General features: G+C 35.6%; 1 protein-coding gene across 1 annotated transcript in view; it reads right to left on the bottom strand.

Annotated features, from left to right (window-relative positions):
• Nucleotides 1-7195: 7195 nt before the first annotated feature.
• LRRC7 (leucine rich repeat containing 7) overlaps nt 7196-24786 on the bottom strand; it is a 148754-nt gene continuing 131163 nt past the window's right edge. The window contains exons 18-19 of the mRNA XM_011970638.1: nt 23811-23885; nt 7196-8901 (exon numbers count right to left, since the gene is read on the bottom strand). Of these exons, the coding sequence (XP_011826028.1) occupies nt 8794-8901; nt 23811-23885 (183 nt within the window). The 3' untranslated portion in view covers nt 7196-8793. The remainder of the gene's footprint in view (nt 8902-23810; nt 23886-24786) is intronic.

Genomic DNA, 24786 nt, shown 5'->3' with positions numbered 1-24786 from the left:
GGATCTATTCATGAAATGATGCCAAAATGCAGTGTGTAAACATTGTCATGCTCAACTGTGGCCAAAGGCCTGTGGACAGATGATTCAGATTATCTACTTATAGGACGGGCAGCATTTGGCAGCAGTTTAATTAAAATTTGGGGGGTGGAAACCCCTTTCTCCCAACTACACTTCCATAGCCCCGTCTCTCTCATGACATCTTTTATTCTTCCTTCCACCTCCAAATTGTAAAAATTGCTTAGGTAACATAATCTACCAAGTCACAATGTGCTTGACTTCTTCTCAAAGAGAAATAAATCCCAAGCAAATCAACAGGATAGATATAATGTGCTCTAATTAAATAAATGCCACTTCTTAAACTTTTTGAATGGTGTTACTTTTTGGGTAGTGTTAAGGTCCTTAGAACACATAAAAGGAAAATTAAATGTAACCGCTGAAACACTGCAGAAAAGACCAAAAATGTCTTAGAAAAATGCTGAAGAGGAAAACTGATTTAAAAAGGAAAAAATTTTTTTAACTGGGAATTGTGAGTCAACTGAGAAGATGAAAGGTTGGTAGTTTAAGGTTACACAAATTGAACATCAACTTGCTGTTTAGTTCAATATTTATAAAGTGCTCTATGCGCCAGGCCTGTCATCCACTTTATAATTACACAAATATTTATTGAGAACCTATACTGTGCTTATGATACTATGACAGGCATTAAGGATATATGGTAAACAAAACATCTGGTCATTTTACCTCTCCTGAGGCTGTTCTGTCTAGAAGGCCTTTGTTAAGTATTGTCTGATCCTCTCTCTCAAAAAGCTTAAAGTTCATAGGAAAAACAAACCCCAAATAGCTATGATCTCAGGCAGAATGGGAAAGATACTAAAAAATATAAGAAAAAATTAATATGGCAGTGCTCAGTACAGAAAGTTTTTTCCATGAAGATTAGGGAGGGTTTCATGGTTCTAGTGCTGTTTGAGCCGGGCTCTGAAGGCTGCATATGATTTTAATAATTTAGAAAGGGAATAGGGAGAGGAAGGCATTCCAGTAGTGGGATAGTGTGCGCAAGAGCTGAAATACAAAACACAGTGAATACACAGAAAAGTAAGGATTTGTATGTGTCTAAAACACTGAGCATGCATAGGGTGAAGAAAAGAAAACAATTTCCAGATTCAGAGGATCAGAATTCCTTAGAAGAGCAGATGTTGATCCTATATGGATATGTGTGATCCAGTCTCATGCAAACAGCATTTTCAGGGGTTCACTTGAGCAGTGTGCAGTGAAAATGTTCTCCACCCAAAAAGTGGAGTAAATAAACATGAAATGCAGCCAGCTGATTGTTCAACTCCTTGCATTTCTGAGTGGGTCACTCTAATATTGGACAGCAAGGACTCCCACGCTCCCTGATAGTGGTCATAGGAGGGACTTTTTGGGGCCACAGAATCTAGAAGACTTTTCAAGCAAACCCCCCATGCTTTTTAAAGTGTCGAATTCCATCTCCTTCTCCTATAATGTCAGGGGCATACAGATGCGGTGCTGGACCAAGTTGAGGGACACCATTCTTCATTTCCTTTCCTCTTTAGAACAAACAAATTGGCAAAAATCTCACTCCTCTCCGAGATTCAAGAGATTTTGGTTGCTATTTATCTTGTCTAGTAAGGCATTCACACTTGCCACGTTTAGACTATCAAATGTTGCCCTAAATCCTGGCAAATACTCATCCAGCTCACACTTTTCGTGACACCTTTTTTTTTTTTTTTTGAGATGGAGTCTCACTCTGTCACCCAGGTTGGAGAGCTATGACGCGATCTCAGTTCACTGCAACCTCCGCCTCCTGGGTTCAAGCAATTCTCCTGCCTCAACCTCCTCAGTAACTAGAATTACAGGTGCGCACCACCATGCCCGGCTAATTTTTTATATTTTTAGTAGAGATGGGGTTTCACCATGTTGGTCAGGCTGGTCTCCAATTCCTGACCTCAAGTGATCCACCTGCCTCGGCCTCCCTAAGTGCTGGGATTACAGGCATAAGTCACCGGACCCGGCCTCGTGACACTCTTTATGTTAGCTGTATGAAGGTCACAGGAACCAGCAGAAGACCTATCTGTAGCTCCAAATGGAACAAACCATGCTCAGACTGAAACAGATTTGACTAGATAAAGACTCTATTTCCTTTTGCAATAGGATGGTTGAGGGCAGGAATAAAAGGACTCACCACATTGCCTTGTACTGTCTTTGATCTGGAACATCTCTCATCTTTCCTCTTGACTGTGAGATTCTGTCCTGAGGGGACCACATTATATCCCTTGTAGTACCTGATATATAGTTGACACCCAACACACATTTATTTTAATATTTATAATCATAATATTTAATGTTTTTGTTATATTCTTCAATGAAATGTCTCCAAATGTTTTGAGTTTATGAATAATATACTTTAGGCCTCAAAGATTCAGCTACAGTAAATGTTTTCCTGTGGAGGAAATACAAGAGTTTGCTATGATAATAAAAGTCCCTGTACTAAGATATTTCACTCTGGATGTAAAGATACTTGGCTATTTGTTAGGCTGCTTATTTAACCTATTATTTTAAAGAAGAAAAAAATAAGCACAAACAATACACTTGTGCAACAGTGATATAAAAAAATACACTTTCAAAACTAGAGAAAGATTGGGTGATTCATTTAACTTTCTTTTGACACCAATTTCTACACCCAGTGAAATTTATGCTAGCTTAAAGAATGAAAAAAATGCTGGGCACAGTGGCTCATGCCTGTAATCCCAGCACTTCGGGAGGTCGAGGCAGGTGGATCATTTGAGGCCAGGTGTTCGAGACCAGCCTGGCCAACATGGTGAAACCCCATCTCTACTGAAAATACAAAAATTAGCCCAGTGTGGTGGCTCGCACTTGTAATCCCAGCTACTCAGGAGGCTGAGGCATGAGAATTGCCTGAACTCGGGAGGTGGAGGTTACAGTGAGCCAAGATAGCACCACGACACTCCAGCCTGGGTGACAGAGCAAGATTCTGTATCAAAAAAAAAAAAAAAAAAAAAAAAAAAAGCCCCCTAAAAATCTTTTTTTTTTTTTTTTTTTTTTTTTTAAAAAAAAGGAGAAGAGAAAATTATGCTAGGTTTGAAAATCTCACCTGTGGAAATTTGACCCAGATCTTGTCTTTCGGTAGGACTATATAATGATTCCAACTGTAGACTAACAAGAGTCATGGAATTTTTATATAAACGCTGCCTGAATTTCACAACCTTCCACTTTTTGAGGTGCTGCCATAACAAAGTTAGGCACAAAAGGAGTGTTTTGCAGACAATTTGTGGAAGTATTGGCAGAGCTGCAGAGGTATCCTTCTCATTTCTGCATGCCTTAATCCAGGCCCATTTCTTACATTGCTTAGTGCTCAGTGTGTTGTTACAAAGAGCATGAGCTCAGAACCCAACTGGGAAGACTCTACCAGCTGAAGAAATGCCTCTGAAGTTAACCAGAAAATTTTCTCCTCTCTCAGGTCTTTTCTCCTTACTTCCCATAGAACTGTTCTTAGGGAAGGTTGACATAACCACATGGCTAAAATCCCAAGGGATTTAATATTCCTATACTTTAACTGTATGTTTTCTAAATAAAAACTTAGAGTAGACTTTCCCCCTCAGTTTTTCAAAAATCACTGAATTCTCCAAAGTAGAAGCTGTGCAATTCATATCCTTACCAGGGAGTGTTTCCAAACCATTCTCTTGCCGGCAGTGTTGACAGTAAGGAAGATTGGAACCTGTCCCAGTAAAAAGAAGCTGAGAAGCTTAGAGAAAGTCCCTCAATCCAGCATTTTAAAAACAGAAGTAGAAACAGTTTTATAAAGGCATTGCCACCCCCACCATTGCACACAAGCTTTGTTTGTTGTTGTCAGTAACATTATAAGCACTCCATCTTTGGGTCTTGGTTAATGCTACTACTCCAGGTTCCAGGATCACCCAAGAAAGTTCCTCCCAAATTGGGAGCTGTAACCATCTGTTGATACTCAAGGCTCGCCGAACAGCTATCACTCTAAAGGGGCCTCTTATCTTTTTTTCAGCAGGATAGAAGCAGACATCCACTGCCTTTGGAAAAACATGGGGAGGTGGAGGGATGGATCTACAGTAGCAACCGCAGCAATGAAGACAGGTCAGTTTTACACGCTAGAAACAGAAATGCCCCCAGAAGGTTCAGGATATAACTAGAAAACTTGATTGCATCTACCTTAGTTTGTATAAGTGGTGCGTCTTGGAAAATACATTTCCTGAATAGTTTAGATCAAAATGGAGCTGACACTCAGGATCTCGTGTAATAGTGACCCACATGCTTTCCATACATAGTGCACATGGATTTGTCCACAGCCCACATTCTGTTTTCTTGCTATAATGTATTCTTTGGATATGGTCATGGTGGGTGATAGGAAATATTCTGAGCCAAGGCAAGATGCTTTTCTTAACAGAAGGTGGTTGTACTGCTAAGGAAAAATGTTCATGCAAGTGATCACCAATCTGGAGAGTCCCCCCAAGTCCCAGATAATCAGGTAGCTACAAGTGTGAAGAGAGGACACATTACCAACCCAGAGTTTGAACATTTAATTAAGCTCAGTAAGATTTAGCATTTCTGTGAAAGGAACTACAGTAGAACTTCAACCCTGCTTCTTTATACTAGATAAAGGACCCATCTTCTTAACCTATTGGATTTCATTATTTGTGTAACATTTTACTGACCCAGTGTGCCAATAAACTCGCTGTTTGGTTGGCATACCAGGAATTAGTCAAATGTGTTGTCTGATCGAATTTATCAAAGACTTTGAGTGTCAGTCCTACATCAGTATGGCTTTTGACCTGGTTATGTTGCATTCTTGCCTCTTGATAAGAATGTATTCATCAGACATATTTGATCGGTGTGCCAACAAGGGGTAGAAATTAGTTAAGGACAGCGTCAAGAGACAATGGAAAGACAAGATGGGAAGCACACTATATTTTCCAAAGCTTTACATTGGAAAGCTTAAATATTAAGAGATATTAAATATATATTAAATAGATTTTATGATTAAAAATAAAGTGTTTTTTTTTGATTTCTTTAATCTAATCATTTTGGCAAATTCAGATACTTTTCACTTAATATTTGAATATATAAATAAAATTTCTTCCATGTTTTCTCCCCTCTGAATCTTTCTCTCTTTAGCTTACCAGTTGAAAGATATGCCAGTCCTATATTTAAATAAACAATTACATTAGCGATATGTGTGCAATCATCTTTAAGATTAAGAGCAAATTAACATTGGCTTGTCAGTCTCTCTTTAAAGCTGTTTTCCATCTCAAAGGTCATGATCTAAGGTAAGGTCCAGAAACAATTGAGATTGTTTTACATCTATGTATTAGGTTGGAACAAAAGTAATTGTGGTTTGTGCCCTTACTTTTAATGGTAAACACCGCAATTACTTTTTCAGCAACCTAATAATTACAATTCTAAGTAATGGAAATACATATCTTTTATAGGTTTCAATGGGCAATGCATTAGCATAATGTAAATATTTGTATTTCATACTGACTTTGAATATTCCTTGTCAAAAGTGCACTTATACTTTTAAGTTATTATGTGTGTTTACATTATTGTTTTGTCAGAAGGCTGGAGTTATCATAGCAGAGCTTTTATGATAAAATATTATGAGCCTTGTAAATAGTTTTAAAAATTATCCACTAATGTCTATTTGTCTTGCAAAATTTGCAATTTTACTAGTAGTTTTCATCACTTGCTCTTTCTACCTCTAATGTTTCTCAGTGTCCTCCATTAGATCTTACTGACTCATCAAATATAAACAGCTTCCTCAGAAAGAGTCCAATAAAAATTAAAGACCAAGAGGTAGAGTCTATTGGAGCCATCATGAATTCCAGTCCTTTATGTTGTTATCGATTTATCTTTTTTTTTTTAAAGGCACACCCTTGACTTTTTTTATTGTTAAAATAACCAGATTCTAATTTCAGGCAGCAAAATCAATTACTGCAAAAAGTCAATAATCAAAAATCAACGTATAATTGGTTTTCATCACCTATAGAATTAGTTAGATTTATACCCCTCAAGTGTTTAGTGATTCTATTCAGTCAACCTAAAAAAATTGCCTCTTTTCTACTTAAAAATATTATTTATTTATTTTTTTTGAGACAGAGTTTTTGTATGTCGCCCAGGCCGGAGTGCAGTGGCACAATCTCAGCTCATTGCAACCTCTGCCTCCCGGGTCAAGCAATTGATTCTCATGCCTCAGTCTCCCAAATAGCTGGGATTATAGGTGTCCACCACCATGCTCAGCTAATTTTTGTATTTTTAGTAGAGATGGTGTTTCACCATGTTGGCCAGGCTGGTCTTGAGCTGACCTCAAGTGATCCGCCCACTTTGGCCTCCCAAAGTGTGGGGATCACTAGTGTGAGTCACCATGCCTGGCCCGTCTGTTTTCATTATTACCTGCCTGTTCTCAGTATGCAACATGGCAGTACTATTGACAATGAGGTGCTTTGGCATATCAGATCACTTTTCCATTTGGTCAAGGATCCCTTTTCTCTTTTCATCATTTCTGAACTGCAGAACAGGAAGTACTAAAGCAGTGGCTCAGGACAATGTTGTCACATCAGGAGGGGCAGAGGTGTTTATTAGGATTATGATCCTTTCAGCTGCGTGTCTCAGAAGGATCTCCTGAAGCCCTGGGTTTGATATAGAAACCATAAAATAAAAAGACTTGGGGCAGTTCTATATCTGGCTCTTCTCCCACTTCTCTTATAAAAGATTAAGAAAAACTGATGGGATGATTTCAGATGTTTCATTGCCACCAAACTACAGCCTTGAGTTTTTTTTTCTTTAAGTGATCTTATGATGCCAGTAAAGGCCTCTGTCTTGATTAATGATGATCATCCTACAATATCTGGACATGGTGGCTTGACATGAGTTTTCAACAAAGCAAATTAGTCTCTGAAAGACATTTCTCATCTGAAACTCTCAATATATTAAAATACATTTAAAAGTTACTTCTGGGAAACATACTAAATAGGCCAATCATTTAATCATTAGCTAATTGTCAAACCCTATAAAATCATGGTATAATGTCACCTTGACATAAAGCAAACATCAATATTAGTGCATCATTTATAAAGTGAAGTATTATTTGCTTCCAAGTGACAAATTCTATTGCCAAAAAATACCACTGTACTTCTAATAAGTGACACTCATTTTAATAGACCCTACAAAAATACAATATTTTCAATGTCCCCATAAAACAGTTAACTTACAAATATTATTCTCAGAGCTTTGGTGACATCAATCAGTGATACTACTGTGAAAATCTTCATACAATACTTGAAACACTAGCATGTAAATTCATTATATAACAAAAGAACTATGTAAAATTATGAAAGAGAATGCATGCAACCAACTCTCTGGAAAATTATCCTAGAATTTCAAATTAATATTGTAATTAAATTAATGACTAATATGAAAGACAAATATTTAGAAGGATTATAAAATAAATTTTGATCATTTATACAGGAAAATGTTTTCAATGGAAAAGTAAGTAATTCTACATTAACCATGCTTGTCTTTCTCTCCGGTGAGAAAGCATTCAGGATTGTACATACCTTGAAACTGTTTTTGGAAAAAAAAGTATTTTATCTATTTCTGCCTAGAAAATCAGCCATTGAAATTAATGATACAGGTAGACCACAGCTCTGAGAAATTATATTTGAAGTTTCATATTTAAATACCAAGGATTTAAAATCACCCACCATAACTTTCTAACAGCAGTCTTTCGTAATGATAAATTTTATCAATTTCCAAAACTCATTTTAAATAATTTAAAAAGTAGCAAATTAGATTAAGCAACACACAAATAAATTCCACATTTACAAGTAAAGAAATCACAGGGGCTACAGTTTATAATCAACATGAACTTGAAAGAAATAAAGCAATACCTTTCCTGCCACCCATCATCCACTGCTTAAATTTGTGGTGAAAAAGACTTAACTACAATGATCGTTAGTCTGTTTCTAAACTCTGCATGTATTGTAATTAGCTAAAGGCATTGAACAAATTAGTTCATCCTATTTTTATTCGGGTCCCAGAGATAAATGGCTAATTTATGAAATATTTCACTCTGTGTCATGAGAATTTAGCAAATGAATATGGAACCAAATATAAACACTTTATACCATATGTACAGTTACTTTCATAAGGCATTATCATGTAATTTTTATTGAAAAAGATTCAATATAGTAAAGTCTTATTTTAAGATATATTTTTTCTCTATCCGAGACGTTTAGTTTATGAAAATATTGTTTTTCTCTATATTCTTTTTGTATATATGCCAACATATACCTTGTGCTAGAAATATTTTATGGGAATTACAATTCTTTATATTTGTAGTTTCTATATAAAGGCATATACAACTTTGAGGCAGTGTTTCTGATGGAGAGCAGAATTCATAAAGAGCTTGTGTGTGCTTCCGTGCTCCGAAATTATATGAAATCCACTTTGAGAAGAAACTTATTTGATTAAAAACAAAAACAAAAACAGAAACAAAACTGCACCAATGCACAGCCAGAGGCTGACAATTAAAACTAATACATAACCACATGAACATCATATTTATAGAGTTAACATTTTTAAGGATGGTCAGTGCTAACATATAGTATTATACATTTGGCACTAATGTTTGCCATTGGTCCAGCAATTGGCAAAATTTGTTTCTATGTATAAATTTATTTTTGAACATTAGGTCTGGCTAGACGTATCTTCACTATTTATAAAAAATATTTAGACAGTAAGCTCACGTTGAATAACTAGGTCTACTGTGTTCTGGAAACTCTTCAGTAGTAATACAGCTTTTTCATGTTCCATATGTACAAAACTGTGTCCATTTGCCTGTAAATACACAAATAAAACAGGGCAATCAATGCAAACTATTATCACTGTATCATTGTTTCTATTCATAAAATTCATGGGAGCACTGAGCAACAAAAAGTTATCAGTTTTTATAATTCACAATGGAATCGCAATTATGGAAGTAACTAATTTTATCCAGATTCAACCAAATTTATTAATTCAACAAATATTTATTAAGTACCCAGTATGTCTTTGCCACTGTGCTAATCATCAAGATGCCCTGGTAAATAACAGATAGATGTACTGGTGTCATAGTAGTTCAGTTCCATTGTTGTTGTCCTGATTTGTTTTTGCAGGGGCTGATTGCGGTGGTCTGGAAATGGGCATATGGCGATTACCTTAGTGTTATATAAATGCTAATATAAACTCATCAACAAGACCAAATATTTCAATCATGCCAAACATGACTGGACGCTTATAGTACATTTAAATCTTATTTTGACTCACTGGAAAGTTCTTGGTTTATACACTTTTATGTTAGAGAAATATTTTTTATTTCCCTTATTGCTAAATGCAAGTATACTTATTATCTATAGTAGTGGTTCTCAATCAATCCACTATATTTAAGGAATGTGTCCCTTGGGGATAAAACACACTGACATTAGTAACAGAGGACATGTCTGCTGTCTTCTGTTTAAGAATCATTGATATAAGCAATTGATAATCAGTTTAAACATAGCCTAAGGTTACAGTTTCAGAGTTTCCTCCGTCTATTATATGAATTTTATGTCACAAAATGTACATTGTTCTCTGTATTGAGTGCCATGGGTCTTTGATTTTCTCCACATTAAGTTGCAGATGGTCTTGATTGGAATGATTTTTATTATTAATACAGAAAGAAGTGTATCCCATAAGCCTTCACTGCCATAAAGGTAAAATTAAATACAACCTTATTGAAACTTGATAGAAATTAATCTTGGCAACTGAATGACTGACAGTTATGTAATTGTTTTCTTTGCGGTTTGAGACTCAGTTGATTCAGAAAAGAGTCGATCAAGTTGACAGCTTGGCTGAGTAGAGGTAATAGAGCCAGCTCACTGGTTGACTTTTTCAATTTTCAATGGACTGATACTTATTTTGGTTACACATTGCCTTTTTTATTTTACTTACTATTTTTTATGCTTTCTTAAAATATGATTAATATTTCAAATAACCAATCACTTAATAATTAGACTCTTTCATTGACTTTAGCTTTTTCAAATTTAAAGCAGCATTATATCTCTAGAAATATCATACAACCTTTAAAACTTAGATGAAAGTTATATGATACATTATATCTCATCACTAGTTCATTAAAATTGATTGACTAATGATGTGGTAAAGAAGATTCCAAAATATTACGTTTGTAAACCATAGTACATCTGCCAGTAAAAAAATACTAGGTGATAGAATATAAATTCTTGGAAATTCATGTAATTAGAAGTAAAAATTTGGTTTTAATTAAAGAAACCTTAAAGGCATTCCTTAACAATATTTAATAAATGAAAATGCCCATAGAAGTTGGGATTGGTCTCAAAAAAAAAAAAAAAAAAAAAAAAGCAGTTGGTCTTGGCTGGTTCAGTGTCAGGAAACAGTAGTTGAGTAGAAGTTTGGGCGTGTTACACAGCCCAAATTTCTTGCTCTGCGTTATACTAAAAATCAGACAATGAGGTTACATTTGGTGTCATTTCTGATCAGTTTTGATGGAGAGTAAAGAATACAGCATACGGTCCATTCTTTTTTCTACTCTTAACCTGTTTCAGACATCAGGAACATAGCGAACTTGCATGAAATAAATATTTATTCCATTGTAGCTTTGAAGGATGTACTGACTACCTTAATGCCTTCAATTTGACCAAAATACTTTAATGCCTTCAATTTGACCAAAAGTTATAACTTAATTGTGAAATTAAAATTGAACTTTAATAATGGAGTTCTTGAACGTCAAACCATAATAATGACTTTCTGAGTGTTCAGATTTCTCTATCTGCAGACTCAAACCTAGAATTGCAATGAATTAAAAATCCACTAAGAATTTTCAGGGAATTGTTCAAAATTTAAATATCTCACAGTTACAGAAATAAAAAATTTTCTAGGATTTGGAGGCCATGAATGGTACGTTGTTCATCATCATACTTGACATAGTATCAATGTTAAAAATATCAGTGTTCAGGGCAAAAGTGGTATAAAACTTAGCAAATTAATCATAGCTGTTAATTTAGAGTGGTAGTTTTATTATGAAAGATCTTCAAAGAAGGTTAGTCTGCTCTCAATGTGATTACTTTAGCATTTTTTTTCAATCAAAGAATGTCTGTTTTGTACTCACTTCCGTAGGCATTTTGCTAGGCACTGGGATGGGAAGTAAGAAAGAGATGAAACAGGAAGGCTCCAATCGAAGCAGCAGCCATTCAGGAGGGGAAATAAGTCATGCACGTAACTAAAAATAACATAAAATGCCGCATGTAGAATGAACCCTCAGTACATATATGCTGAATTGAATTAATATCTGAAGAGGGAAATAAAGTGCTAGAGTAGCTCAGAGGAGGGCAAAGAAGAGAGGGACATCTTCTCTTTGCTGTTTCTCTGAGGCATAGAACGAGTGTGATTCCCAAAGGACTACAGTCCTTGTCTTGTCTCACTCCTAGAGTCTCCTCGAGCCCTCAGTATGTTAACAGTTGTTTCTTTTCAGGTAAATTCTGTAACAGTATGTGCAGAATAAAGCGTTCTAAAATGGTTCATGTGTGGAATCATTTTTCTAAGAAATAAAACACAAAAAAAGCACCAAATCTAAAACCTGTGAATTTAGACCATAGGCTTTAGCATGGGAAGCAACCATAAAAATAAACTTATGTAGAGGGACTATTTTTTTTTTTTAAACAAGGCATTAGTTCAAAAAACCTCTTCTTCAAAAGGAAGAGAGATAGCTCAATATGTAAAACATTTAAACAGATCTTTTTAGAGAGAGACAGAGAAAGGGAGAGAGGTGGAAGACAGATTGGACCCAGCGAACCAGCTTACTTGCCAATACCTTCCCACCCCTATAGTGCTCATGAATGCCCAGTGTGAAAACTGTTAGTTTAGACTAATCCTGTCATTTTATAAATGAAAGGCCTTCATTTTAAGGAGACAAAACAAATTGTCTGAGGTCAAACAATGAGGGAAAGGGCTAAGGCTGAATCACCTGATACCGTAATATTCCTTCTTCTTGTTTCTTTCATTACTTCACTGAAATAATAAGACCACAATCATGTCAAGTAATTTGAGCTGACATTTCACTGGCCATGATAAAATAATGAACATTTTTCCCTTAAAAAATTGTTGCTATATCACCTCCAAAGATAATTCTGTTCTTTACAGTGGTTGCCAAGCTGTGATTCCCATTCAAATTTCTATCAGGTTTAATTTAACTTATTCTAAAAATACTGGTAGAAGTAACATTTAGTCCTAAATTAAATATCTACAGAAATGCTGAATCTCCAATTTTTTTTTGAGTGGAAGAAGATAATAATAAATCTCAGTTCCAGAGAAACTTCTTTCATTCTTAGGACAGAAGAGCAAAATGAATTGACATTGTATTTGTTAACATGAATGTGGTTATCAGGCTTAAATCTTGGATAGTTCAGACAGGGAATCAAACAACTATGTTACTATATTTGTGTAGGGCTTCTTCAGTTAAAATAAAGACCAGAAGAATCACAATATTCCAGCTAATGGAGTTTTACATTTGTGTGTGTGTGTGTGTGTGTGTGTGTGTGTGCACGCGCACACAGAAGAAGAAGAGGCTGAGGAAATAAAGACTGCTACTATGCAATGTTCATTGCAGGGTATAAACCCAATGATGCTTTGAAAAAATAAATGCATATGATTTACATGTATATTATATTACATGTATTAATATAATTTATTATATTAATAAATATATGCATACTATGAAAAAGATGATATGAAGAACAAATGCTAAATTAATAAAAAATTTAAACTATATTGCCACATTTGGCTACCTATATGTTTTATATAGATACACTATCATAGATTTGAAAAAAATATGTACCATTTTGAGGAAATTATAACCTAATGAAAAATGAGAAATCACTTATTAAGTTGAAATGAAGTTACCAAGAAAACAATCTAAAAAGGGAAAAGATATTCTGAAAATTTAATCCTTAAAAAATATGTAATTAATGGGTTTCTAGCTTTAGCTGATTTGAAAGTATGAAGGAACATTTTACTATAATTGTTATGTAATATCCAGAAGACATCTCTTGTTATTTTAATTTTATTTGATATCTTCTGTGCCACAAAATGCTTTTTAATTGTCCCTTTTCATGATTTAGACATGAAAAAACTGAAGGTTAATGAAAATAGTATTTGCAATTCCAACAAAAAGTAGAGCTTTGCAAATAGAGCTCATCAATCTATCGTAAAACACACTTGGTTTCTGAATTTCCTCTCTTATTCTCTCCTGGATTTATGTTTGATTACCTTCTGGTAAATGTTTTGTTAAATGGATAAATTATGGATGTTTATATTGCAGAAACAGTCCAGATGATGTTGTAATTCTCCTAGAAATTCTGTTGCATTCTTATTATTCAAGGCTCTAAGCGTAAAAACTAGCCTCAGAGAAGGCCAGACCACAGGGTTGGTGGGATTATCCAACAGGGAGGACAGCACAGATCTTTTAAAACAAGAAATCAGTTTAGAGATATGGGCATGTGATTTCTGGTTGATTTAAATTCACCCTCCAAGGGATAAGCCTTTTTAAAGGGCCAGTACACATAAATTTTGTATGTTAGAGAAATATTAATACATTGATATATTGCACTTTGAATGCCTACAGCTCTTAGAATGAGGGAAAACGAAATAATGCAGCAACCAAATTAGTGCCATAAGAGCAAGGCTTCATGGTGTTCAATCCTGATTGCCAGGTATTATGAGAAAGAGTAGGAATCTCAGATAATCCTCATTGTGCTTCCCATTAACTAACTAGAATTAATTCTCATTTCAAATTTTAATCTGATAAGAGTACTCATTAAGTATTAGGATATATTTAGGGCTGAGTATACTCATAATCAATACTACATTGACTTTATGTCAAGCTATTTAAAAAACTTTCCTTTCTATCGAAAACCTGAATTATAGACTTTCAGTTCTTAGAGAGTTCATATGAAAAATTTACACTGCTTTTGTAAATGTGAGAAAGTTTGAAGTTTTAATGAGTTTTATTCTAGTATTTTAAAAAACCTTTGCAGAGCAAAACATAAATAAGAATTTCTCTCTCTTTTTTTTTTTTTTTTTTTTTTTGAGACGGAGTCTTGCTCTGTCGCCCAGGCTGGAGTGCGGTGGCCGGATCTCAGCTCACTGCAAGCTCCGCCTCCCGGGTTCACGCCATTCTCCTGCCTCGGCCTCTTGAGTAGCTGGGACTACAGGCGCCCACCACCACGCCCGGCTAGTTTTTTGTATTTTTAGTAGAGAGGGGGTTTCACTGTGTTAACCAGGATGGTCTCAACCTCCTGACCTCATGATCCGCCCACCTCGGCCTCCCAAAGTGCTGGGATTACAGGCGTGAGCCTCTGCACCCGGCAAGAATTTCTCTTCTGTGTTAAGTACACACATGTACTGCAGCTTGAATTTCTCATTAATTAAGGCTCATAAAAGATATGGCAACGTAGAATATACTCAACTGAAGACTGAATTATTTGAATAGAAACTCAGGTGTGGAACTGATAATAGTAAATCTGAATAAATTTATTTCTTTATCTGCTCTGATTTTTAAATGCTTGTTTTCTTTTTATCAAACATATCAAATGATCATCTCCAACAAATGAATTTCCTACCTTGATTTGCAAGCCAATTTCCCAACAAGTCACGATCCTTTTACTTTTCACAAAAAGAATAACTGCAAAATCAACCCTTAATTTTCGGGCGGCTCTTTGTAGCCAGGCTGCTCTCCACTTTGATGAAGAGTTTGCTCTTAAATGACAGGCTGGCGTTCATTTTATCAAATGTTTGATACTCAGCTCTTTTTGTCTCTCTTCCTGCTTTGTTTCCTGCTCTGTATAATTTGGGTATGTCTATTTCCAGGACTAGGTTGTGGAAGGCAGGAACTTGGTTACATTCATATAACATTGTTTACATTTCTTGGCACAATACTTTGTACACAGTGGGCATTTGATGCACATTTTCCAAATAAATAAATAAATTAGAAAATGTAATAAATATGATACCATCAGCAAAATTTGCTCCATAGAATCAGTATTGTGTAATGGTGTGAAAGTTGTCAGAATCAAATGGAGTGACTAGTGTTAAACAAAACAAAACAAAACAAAAAACCCGGCAAATAGAGCGGGGAAGGCCATGAAGAGAGGGTTCTCATACTTGTATACCTGGTAACAAAAACTGTCACAAAAGACTGCAAAAACACGACCTTACACAAAAGCCATTGCAACCTTACACAACAAATACTTCTGCAGGGACATTGCCCAGCAATTGGTTGTCCAATCTTGGACTGGCATCATCCTTGCTATCGATCTTTGTAGCCAAGGCTAATTATTTAAAAGTAGTTACATAATCCTTATTTATTCCTTTAAAAATCGCTGTCTTTCTTTAACTTCCTGAATACATGCATAGTTTACTATGGCATATGTATTCCCATTTCAATGCTCTATTCCCAAATAAACATCGTTTTCTTTTAAAGAGTCTCTCTGTTTGTTATTTTGTTGACAATGGAAGAACTCAAATAAGTTATCGAACATCTGTCAACAATAGATGTCTTGCAGGGTTGTTGTATGATTTAAATGACACAATAGAGACACTTAATGGATGTTACTTTTCTACTAGCTAAACTATGAAGGATAGAGTCACCCTAAAAAACCTAATTTGTTTTATTGGTTTTCATGTTTTACTAAATACTCAAAATATGTTTTGATTTTCAAAAAGTATTTCCTCAATATTTTTATTGGTTTTCTGTGCAAGAACATTGTATATTATGAACAAAACTAAATGTATAATAATATGCAGTCAAAATCTGGCATATAAAAGCATACTTTAAAAGACAGTTTAATGATGGGTTCTCATTCTGTAACCTAGGCTGGAGTGCAGTGACTCTATCATAGCTCACTGCAGCCTCAACCTCCTGGGCTGGAAGGATCCTCCTACCTCAGCCTCTTTAGTAGCTGGAACTACACGTGCATGCCATCACACCTGCCTAATTTTTAATTTTTTTTGTAGAGATGGGATCTGCTATGTTGCCAAGACTGGTCTTGAACTCCTGGCCTCAAGCAATCCTCCTGCCTCCTGCCTCTGCCAAAGCATTGTACAGGTGTGAGCCACTGTGCCTAACCAACACATAGTTTTCAAACCTATTTCTGGTTCCTTTCTAATCCAATTGTATTAAACGAAATCTTACTCTTCAATGTATTATATCATTATAAGCAATTATTTACCTAAACATTAAAAGTTATGTGATTATTCCTCCATAGTCCCCCACCCCCAATGTCTCTGGTGCTTTTGATTTTCAACCGCAAATAAGATCAACTATAGAAATGTGAAACTTACTTGGCCTTGTTGGGAAATGCTTTAGTACAATTTTCAAATACTTTATTTCTTTAAGGGTTCAACACTTCATTTTAACCATAAACAATTTCTCATTCTTTAGGGGTTTTATTTTTGGAGGTTTTTTCTGAGAAATTTTTAAAAACTCAGAAAGTGAACACTAACCCTTTCTTAATGATTTATGGTAATAATTGTGAACATCAACACTCTCTTGGACACAGTCATGGCCCCGTTAGTTTGTTTCTATAACAAACATTTCCCAAAGTGTGTTGTGTGGAAGTAGTTAATTGATGCTTTGGTAAAGAGGACTGTATAGTTAAACATGTTGAAACATATATCTGTAAGATTTCTTAGAGTTCTTAGCCTATTTAGTACAGTGTAAAGTCCTGAAACAAGGGATAGAGTATGAAGTGATTACGAAACTTAGTTCACCATGAACTCTTTTTTTTTCAAAGATATGTCAAAAAATGTCATTGAGAAAAACTGTTCCATACTGAAAGTACAAAACGTTCTTTTAAAAGCCAGAAACAAGATTTTAGAAGTACAATCTGCTGTACTTTTAAAATCTTGTTTCTGGCTTTTAAAAGAAGTTGTTCTCTTCTATTTCTGGCTTTTAAAAGAAGTTTCTCTCTTACTGCAGAGTGAAGCTGTTGGCTATGACTTCTTGCTTCTGGCAATGAGCCTGGAGCCAAAGGCTTTCACCTTGGTGGTCTGGACAACTAGATAAAAGACTCCCAGGTATGATATAAATCCTCTCTTATGAGTAAAAGGAATGAAATGTAGTGCATGGACTTTGTGACATTAATTATGGCTCCTCAGAAGCACTTTGTTTGTTTTCTAGCTTATGTTTTTGTTTCTTATAGCTCTGGCTGTGGAATAAGTGAGCTTTACCTAAGTAAGAAAATTCTCTCAGCAAGCTAATCACACCTACTGGTCATTAACAGAGCCATCAGATTTCCATTCAGACAAGGAAGCGTTGATTCAGTGTTTGTATATATATATCTGTGTACAACAGATCCACCCATACACAGACATTTCATTTAGACTTCTCTTTGGGGAGTCTGAACTTACCTCTCCCATTCTGAGCCTTGAATGCCATATCCTGCTTGCTGTCTCTCCCTACCGCCATCCTGAGCCTCACTCCAACTCATCACCATGCTTGAAATTCTCCCAGTCCATGAAAAACTTATTAAAATCCCAGGGTTTCCTTTCTTCATGACTCTAACACGAGTCTGGGGTCTTCTTCCCCAATAGTCTCTCCTTTATACTCCATACTCACCCTTTCTAGCATAAACCTCTTACTCCTGCCCCTGAAAACTCATGTCAGTCTAGCCCACAGGTATTTGTCCTCCTCCTTCTTTTCTCTCTGTTAATCCTGGAGGAACTTCTGCTCCACCAGGAATAAACTCCCTTCTTTTGACTCCCCCTACAACCAGAGATCTCCATGATCCCCAGTGCACCCTGCCACAAAGGTCTCCTCTCCCACTCCCTCACTGATTCACTGGAGGAGCTAAGAAGAGGAGGGTCTTACATCTTGTATTTTTGTCTGTGAGTGGCCATCCTCTCTGCATCCCAGGATACACATTTTTATATTAATTACTCCATTCCATTAACACAGCTACAATATTTATTAGATACATCACAAAATCAAGTACTTTATTAGTTTCCTAATGAGTGCATACATTCACTTTGTCTCCCTAGCTATTAGCTCCCTTAGGACACATGACTTCCCTTCTACCTATTAAGGGGCTTCTAATGATATTTCCTTATAAGACACTAATCAGGATGTGGAGTGGAGTTGTCAGTGGGTATAGAACAGAGCAATGATAATAGGTCTAACGGGCATCAAACCCCACGATTTTGGCCAAGATAAGATGCTCTGAGCCAAACGACTTACCAAAAACTAACTTTAAAAAAGTAAAAAAAGTGCAATAATGACTCTGCTAATAGTCGAAGTATTTGTTGATAGACATTGTTGACAGTAGTTTCTTAAACTGTCTATATGAATTGTAGGGCCAAAGTTCTTTCTAAGACAAGAAAAAAAGAAAAATATCTGGCTTGTTTGAATTATTATCTCATTGATTATTCTCTTTTAGCATCTTGAAATAGAGCCGTAGACAAAGAGTATGTTTTGATTGCAAACTCCAAAACCCTTAAAATGATGACAAGGTAAAAGAGACTATAAAATTATCTTCAATTAAGTACCTTATTTATATACCTCATATTAGAAAAATCTGTTTTGGTTATTGGCAAAATCTGGATGTCGTTAACTAATTCTCTATAAATTATTTCTCTTCTCTTGCCAAAATTAGGCTTATGTATGGAGATGGGGGTGGGTAAATGAAGAGGAGAGGGTTTGGCTTCCCTGATAGAACAGGACATACTTGCAAGTGAGTTTTAGGTTACAACTGTGAATCATGTTAACTATCAGGTACAGTATATATATATTTTCCAGTCTATTTATCTTTTCAACAGAGTAACTATAATTACTAGATTTTCTGTATTCATATATATTTTGAATTATAAAATTTATGAGGAATTAGACTGAATTTTTTAGCTGAAAAGAACATTAGAAAAAAGAAACTATGATGATAAATTGACAAAACTGTCATTTCAAATATTGGCAAATTCAAAAGGCTCATTCTGACATATTTTTATATTCCATATGCTTTCAGTTTTTTCTCTTACTGTTATATAATTGAACTTAGCAGAAGGTGAGTCTATGAAGGGTCAGTTGCTCTTTCCATATGCCACACTGTCTTAGGGTAATTACAATGTGTCTATTCTGGGAAAACGAATAGTACAACAGAAAAATGATGCGAATATGTTTTAATTAACATCATCCCTTATTGCACACATCTTCATGTAATTCAAATAACATCCTCATAATATCACAGCAGAATAAGAAAAGAGTGGACGGTATAAAGAGTGATAGAGAAAGAAAGAGATCTAATTCTGGGTTTGGGAAGAGGGATTAGGAAAGGTGCATCTCTTGTGCTCTCTCATATATCTTTTGCTATTTGCTATTGGGTTAGATTAAACCCCAAAAGTACTGACACTTAGGAAGGGCCATTCTTTTCTTTTTTCCTTTCTTTTACTTCGATTCTTTAGGTCGAACATTGCCACTGAGCTTTGTAAATAAATTCGCTCCATTGAAAACACACGATTCTAACCTTTTAAGTGATAGATAACCCAATGTTATGAAACAATTTTTCCCCAGCATTCTTTAAGCTAAGAGACAATAGTATTATAAATAGATAAATATATAGCTTGCCTTCTTAGCATCTGATGTTGCAAACAATTTCATTTTAGAATTAGTCATTCTCGTTTCTTTCTTTCAGAAAGTATAATTGGCCATGTGTACTTTTTAACTAGTATGAATGAAACTGTAAATATATAATTTGATTAAAGTCCATGTACTTTTTTCTTTATTGAAAATGGGCTTTGATTTTATTGGACTAGGTACAAGTGAGTTCTATGACAAAAATAAAATGTCACATCCTTGATAGTCATTTGTGGAGAGAAGAGACATCTTGGGTGCAGCTTTTCTGCAGTATTCTTGGCTGAAAATTTCTTGCTACTTCTTGCATGAGGAATCCATTTCCTTGCATTCTGCTGTTATTTTTACCTCTCCGGGATTAGAAATACTGAACCCTCATAACCCTCATGTCCCCACATATAATTCTAGAATTTCATAGCCAGAAAAGAGCATTCTAATACCTTGCAAGTAGACACTAATGTTTTTATTTTTATTTTTTATTTTTTTGAGACAGATTCTCACTCTGTCACTAAGCCTAGAGTGCAGTGGCATAATCACAGCTCACTGCAGCCTCCAACTCCTGGGCTCAAGTACTTCTCCCACCTCAGCCTCCCGAGTAGTTGGTATTACAGGTGCTTGCTACTGCACCTGGTTAATTTTTAATTTTCTGTAGAGACAAAGTCTCACTGTGCTGCCAAGCCTGGTCTTAAACTTCTGGCTTCAAGCCATCCTACTGCCTCTGCCTCTCAAAGTGGTGGGGTTACAGGCGTGAGCCATCATGTCTGGTCTGACACTAACCTATGTTTCCATCTGCAAGATATACTGTGTATAATTTTGTTATAATACTTATGTATACATTTCTGAATTCTAGCAGAAGGGAAAAATCTTTATTTTGCTTCTGTCATGGAGGAAGGAACTCTGTAACATTGGCTCAAGCTATAGCATACTTCTCTACCCAGCCTCACATTCTAGTAGGTAAGAGATCTGAGATTAATTGGCTATATTTTTTTCAAGACTCTAAGATTTAAAATAATTTCTTTGAAATTCAGTGGAGAAAAAAATTAGCCATTTCCTTTGCTAATGAGCAGCATTTACCAAATGTTAAGAGAGTTACGTTGTTAGTTTAAGTTTATTCTCAGCTGTTTTCCACTGCAATTCATACAATTTTCAAAGAGTTGAATTTGTGAGCTGGGAGGGACTTCAGACATATAAACAGCAGTTCATTTTACACATAATGAATCTGAGGCCCATAGACATGATGTAAAATATCTAAGATCAAAGAACTAGTTAGGCTATCCAAAAATATAGAACTTCCATAATAAAGTGGTAAAGGAAAATCTTAGATTATTATAGGTGTGGTTGTTATTGTTTCTCAGCTGTAGCTCAAAAGACCAACTGCTGTTTGCATCTTCTGCCTGCATAGAATGGACTCAGGCCTGCTGGGTGGTATTTCTATTGTGACATTGGCACAGGCCGAAGTAGCTTAAACTCTTTTCAGAGAACTATCATTTTTGAAAACTTGAGTAGCTGATTGTGATCTTGTTAATTAGTTTAAAACATTTCCGAGAGGCCAGGCGCAGTGGTTCAGGCCTATAATCCCAGCACTTTGGGAGGCCGAGGTGGGCGGATCACCTGAGGTTGTGAGTTCGAGACCAGCCTGACCAACATGGAGAAACCCTGTCTCTACTAAAAATACAAAAATTAGCTGGGTGTGGTGGCGCATTCCTGTAATCCCAGCTACTCGGGAGGCTGAGGCAGGAGAATCGCTTGAACCTGGGAGGCAGAGGTTGCGGAGTGAGCCAAGATCGTGCCATTGCACTCCAGCCTGGGCAATAAGAGTGAAACGCCATCTCAAAAAACAAACAACAACAAAACAAACAACAACAACAAACAACAACAACAAAAATTTCTGAGAATGAAATGTTAAAGCAATCTTAGGATTTCTACTTTTCTAGGACTTTCTGAGAGAATGCAGTACATTGGAGATAGAAGATCTCCTTGGAGCTGACTTGAGGGGATCCTTGCATTGTTTAACTGTGTTTTTATAGTTGATCTAAGGTTTCTTTTTTACATGTCTATTGCGGGAAGTCAGGGACCCTGAATGGGGGGACCGGCTGAAGTCATGGCAGAAGAACATAAATTGTGAAGATTTCATGGACATTTATTAGTTCCCCAAATTAATACTTTTATAATTTCTTACACCTGTCTTTACTGCAATCTCTGAACATAAATTGTGAAGAGTTCTTGGACACTTATCACTTCCCCAGTCAATATCCTTGTGATTTCCTATGCCTGTCTTTACTTTAATCTCTTAATTCTGTTATCTTCGTAAGCTGAGGAGGATGTATGTCGCCTCAGGACCCTGTGATGATTGCATTAACTGCACAAATTGTTTGTAGAGCATGTGTGTTTGAACAATATGAAATCTGGGCACCTTGAAAAAAGAACAGGATAACAGCAATCTTCAGGGAACAAGGGAGATAAGACTTGGCGTCTGATTGCCGGTGAGCCACACGGAACAGAGCCATATTTCTCTTTTTTCAAAGGCAAATAGGAGAAATATCGCTGAATTCTTTTTCTCAGCAAGGAACATCCCCGAGAAAGAGAATGCGCCCCTGAGGGTAGGCCTATGAATGGCCCCCATGGGGGCAGTGTCTTTTATGGTCGAAGCCAAAGGGATGAAATAAGCCCTGGTCTCCTGTAGCACTCCTAGGCTTATTAGGATGAGGAAATTCCCGCCTAATAAATTTTGGTTAGACAGATTGTCTGCTCTCAAACCCTGTCTCCTGATAAGATGTTATCAATGAACAATGCATGCCTGAAACTTCATTATCAATTTTAATTTCACCCTGTCCTGTGATCTCTGTGACCCACACCCTATTCGTTCACTCCCTCTCCTTTTGAAAATCGCTAATAAAAACTTGCTGGTTTTACGGCTCGGAGAGCATCACAGAACCTGCTGACATGTGATGTCTCCCCCGGACACCCAGCTTTAAAGTTTCTCTGTCTTATACTCTTTTCCTTTATTTTTCAAACCAGCCACGATACTTAGGGAAATAGAAAAGAACCCACGTTAAATATCGGGGGTGGGGTTTTCTTCCAATATGTTGATGTGAGGTTCCTTTTTCACATGTCAACTGTGTTTGTATAACTGATCTAAGGTTCCTTTTTCACATGTCCTGTCTTCTCAGTGAATCTAAATCTTCAATATATTATGTTGAGCCATTTCATAATTGTTGCACATGGTCAAATATCAGCAGTATCAAGTAGTTCCACCTATTTATATAATGGGAAATTTCTGGGGTTCTGAGTCAAAATACTGAACCTTAAATATGTCGATAATGCTTAAGAGCTTTTCCTTGGAATGTAGAAAATGATTATGTACCTCTTATATAGGAAGTGAATTAATGAGCTGCAAATCACTGATAAGAAACAAAGCAAAAAAATTAAAGACAATGAATTCAGAGACAAGGACAAAAAAAGCCAAATAAATGAGGTTATGTAAAGTATTTGCTTAACTGTTTATTGGGGTGAACCTTTTCTGATATGCCAGAGCTTTAAGTTAGTGAAAGTCATTTTCCATCACACAATGCATTTTAAAAAGTCACCTTATATACAGCTAAACTTTTGTTTATCTAAGCAGGGGGAGTAGAATGATGTATTATGTATTTCATAGCATTCAAACAGCAATAAGCCTGTGGCTGAGAAATTAAATATGGACCAGTTCCTTCTCCCTCATGAAAGTCACACACATACTGTGTTTGGGCATTTACTCTTACTTGATAACTATGCATAGATTCACATATATACATATATTATATATATATATTTCTTATATTATCAAGTAATTTCATTCAGTTCAACAAAAATATGCAAAACATCTGTCATGTGCCAAGTACTGTGTAAGGTGCTAGGGATATAGGATTTGTCAGACTGAATTGTTTTTGACTTGACTTTCAGCCCCAAAACAATAAAGGCAAATAAGCAATGTGAGAAGGACTTATTTTCAGTCATGTAATTCAAATCATTTAACGTGGTAACATGGTTACATATCTGTTTCAGTATTGGCATTTGCATGCATTTCTTTTATCTGCCTTACCTGAAGGATCTTATCACCAGGCTGCAGTAGGTTTGATGCTGGCCCATCAGGCTGAACCCTAGTAACAAAGATACCCTATAAGTCAGAAGTAACAGAGGTTAGGATTCTATTACCAAGAACCAGGCCTACTTAAACAAATCTTCATGCACATAGAAAACAGTGAAAACAGATTCAGAAACAGTTTATGCGTGTAGGCTTCAAAGATTATTATAGTATTTTAAGCAAGGCAGCACTCTCCAAACCAGGTTTAAGAGAAGCAACATTTTTGCTTGCAAAAAGAAGCTTATCTTGTTTTGAAAGTGCAATTATGATTTATAAATTGATCTCATGGCATATTCTTAATGACTTTTTTCTTAAATCATTTGAAATGTGATGCTGAACCATTTTTTGTATAAATTCTGAATTTGTCTTAAGTTATTCTTCTTAAATATGTCTCCATTAAAGGCAGTTGAAGGTATTTGAAAAAGTATCTTCTATTTGATAGTTCATTGTATACTTTAAAAGTTTTACTAGAATTATATATACATTCGGGTTTATTTTAATGCATATTGTTTCATATGTTACTGAGAATTTTAATATAAAATGCATATGAACAAATTAAATATAAGCAAACTGGACATGCATTTTAAATAAAGTGTATGACTATATGGTTATAAAATCCCTAAATTGATTAATGCAGTTTATAAGAAAGTCAAATTAATTTTGTTGACCATGTATAGAAAGAAAACATATATTGAATGTCTACCACATGCTAGGCCTGGATGGTTCATGATATAGAGATAGACAGAATATAGTTTCTGACTTTAATGAGCTCACAGTCTAGTGGGGGAGAAGTCAAGAAAACCAATAATTATAAACTTTGTGACAAGTGTTATAATAGAGGTATAATGGATTGTAAAAATATGTTGCACCTAGCTTATATTTGTGTGTTAGGTCTTCCAAGAGGAGAAGATACCTGATAGCTGAATAACAAAGA

Source organism: Mandrillus leucophaeus, unplaced genomic scaffold, assembly GCF_000951045.1.
Source record: "Mandrillus leucophaeus isolate KB7577 unplaced genomic scaffold, Mleu.le_1.0 Scaffold1208, whole genome shotgun sequence".
In the NCBI taxonomy this organism is placed as follows: Eukaryota; Metazoa; Chordata; class Mammalia; order Primates; family Cercopithecidae; genus Mandrillus; species Mandrillus leucophaeus.
The sequence above is the reverse complement of the archived record's forward strand: the minus strand, read 5'-3'. Positions and strand labels throughout refer to the sequence as shown.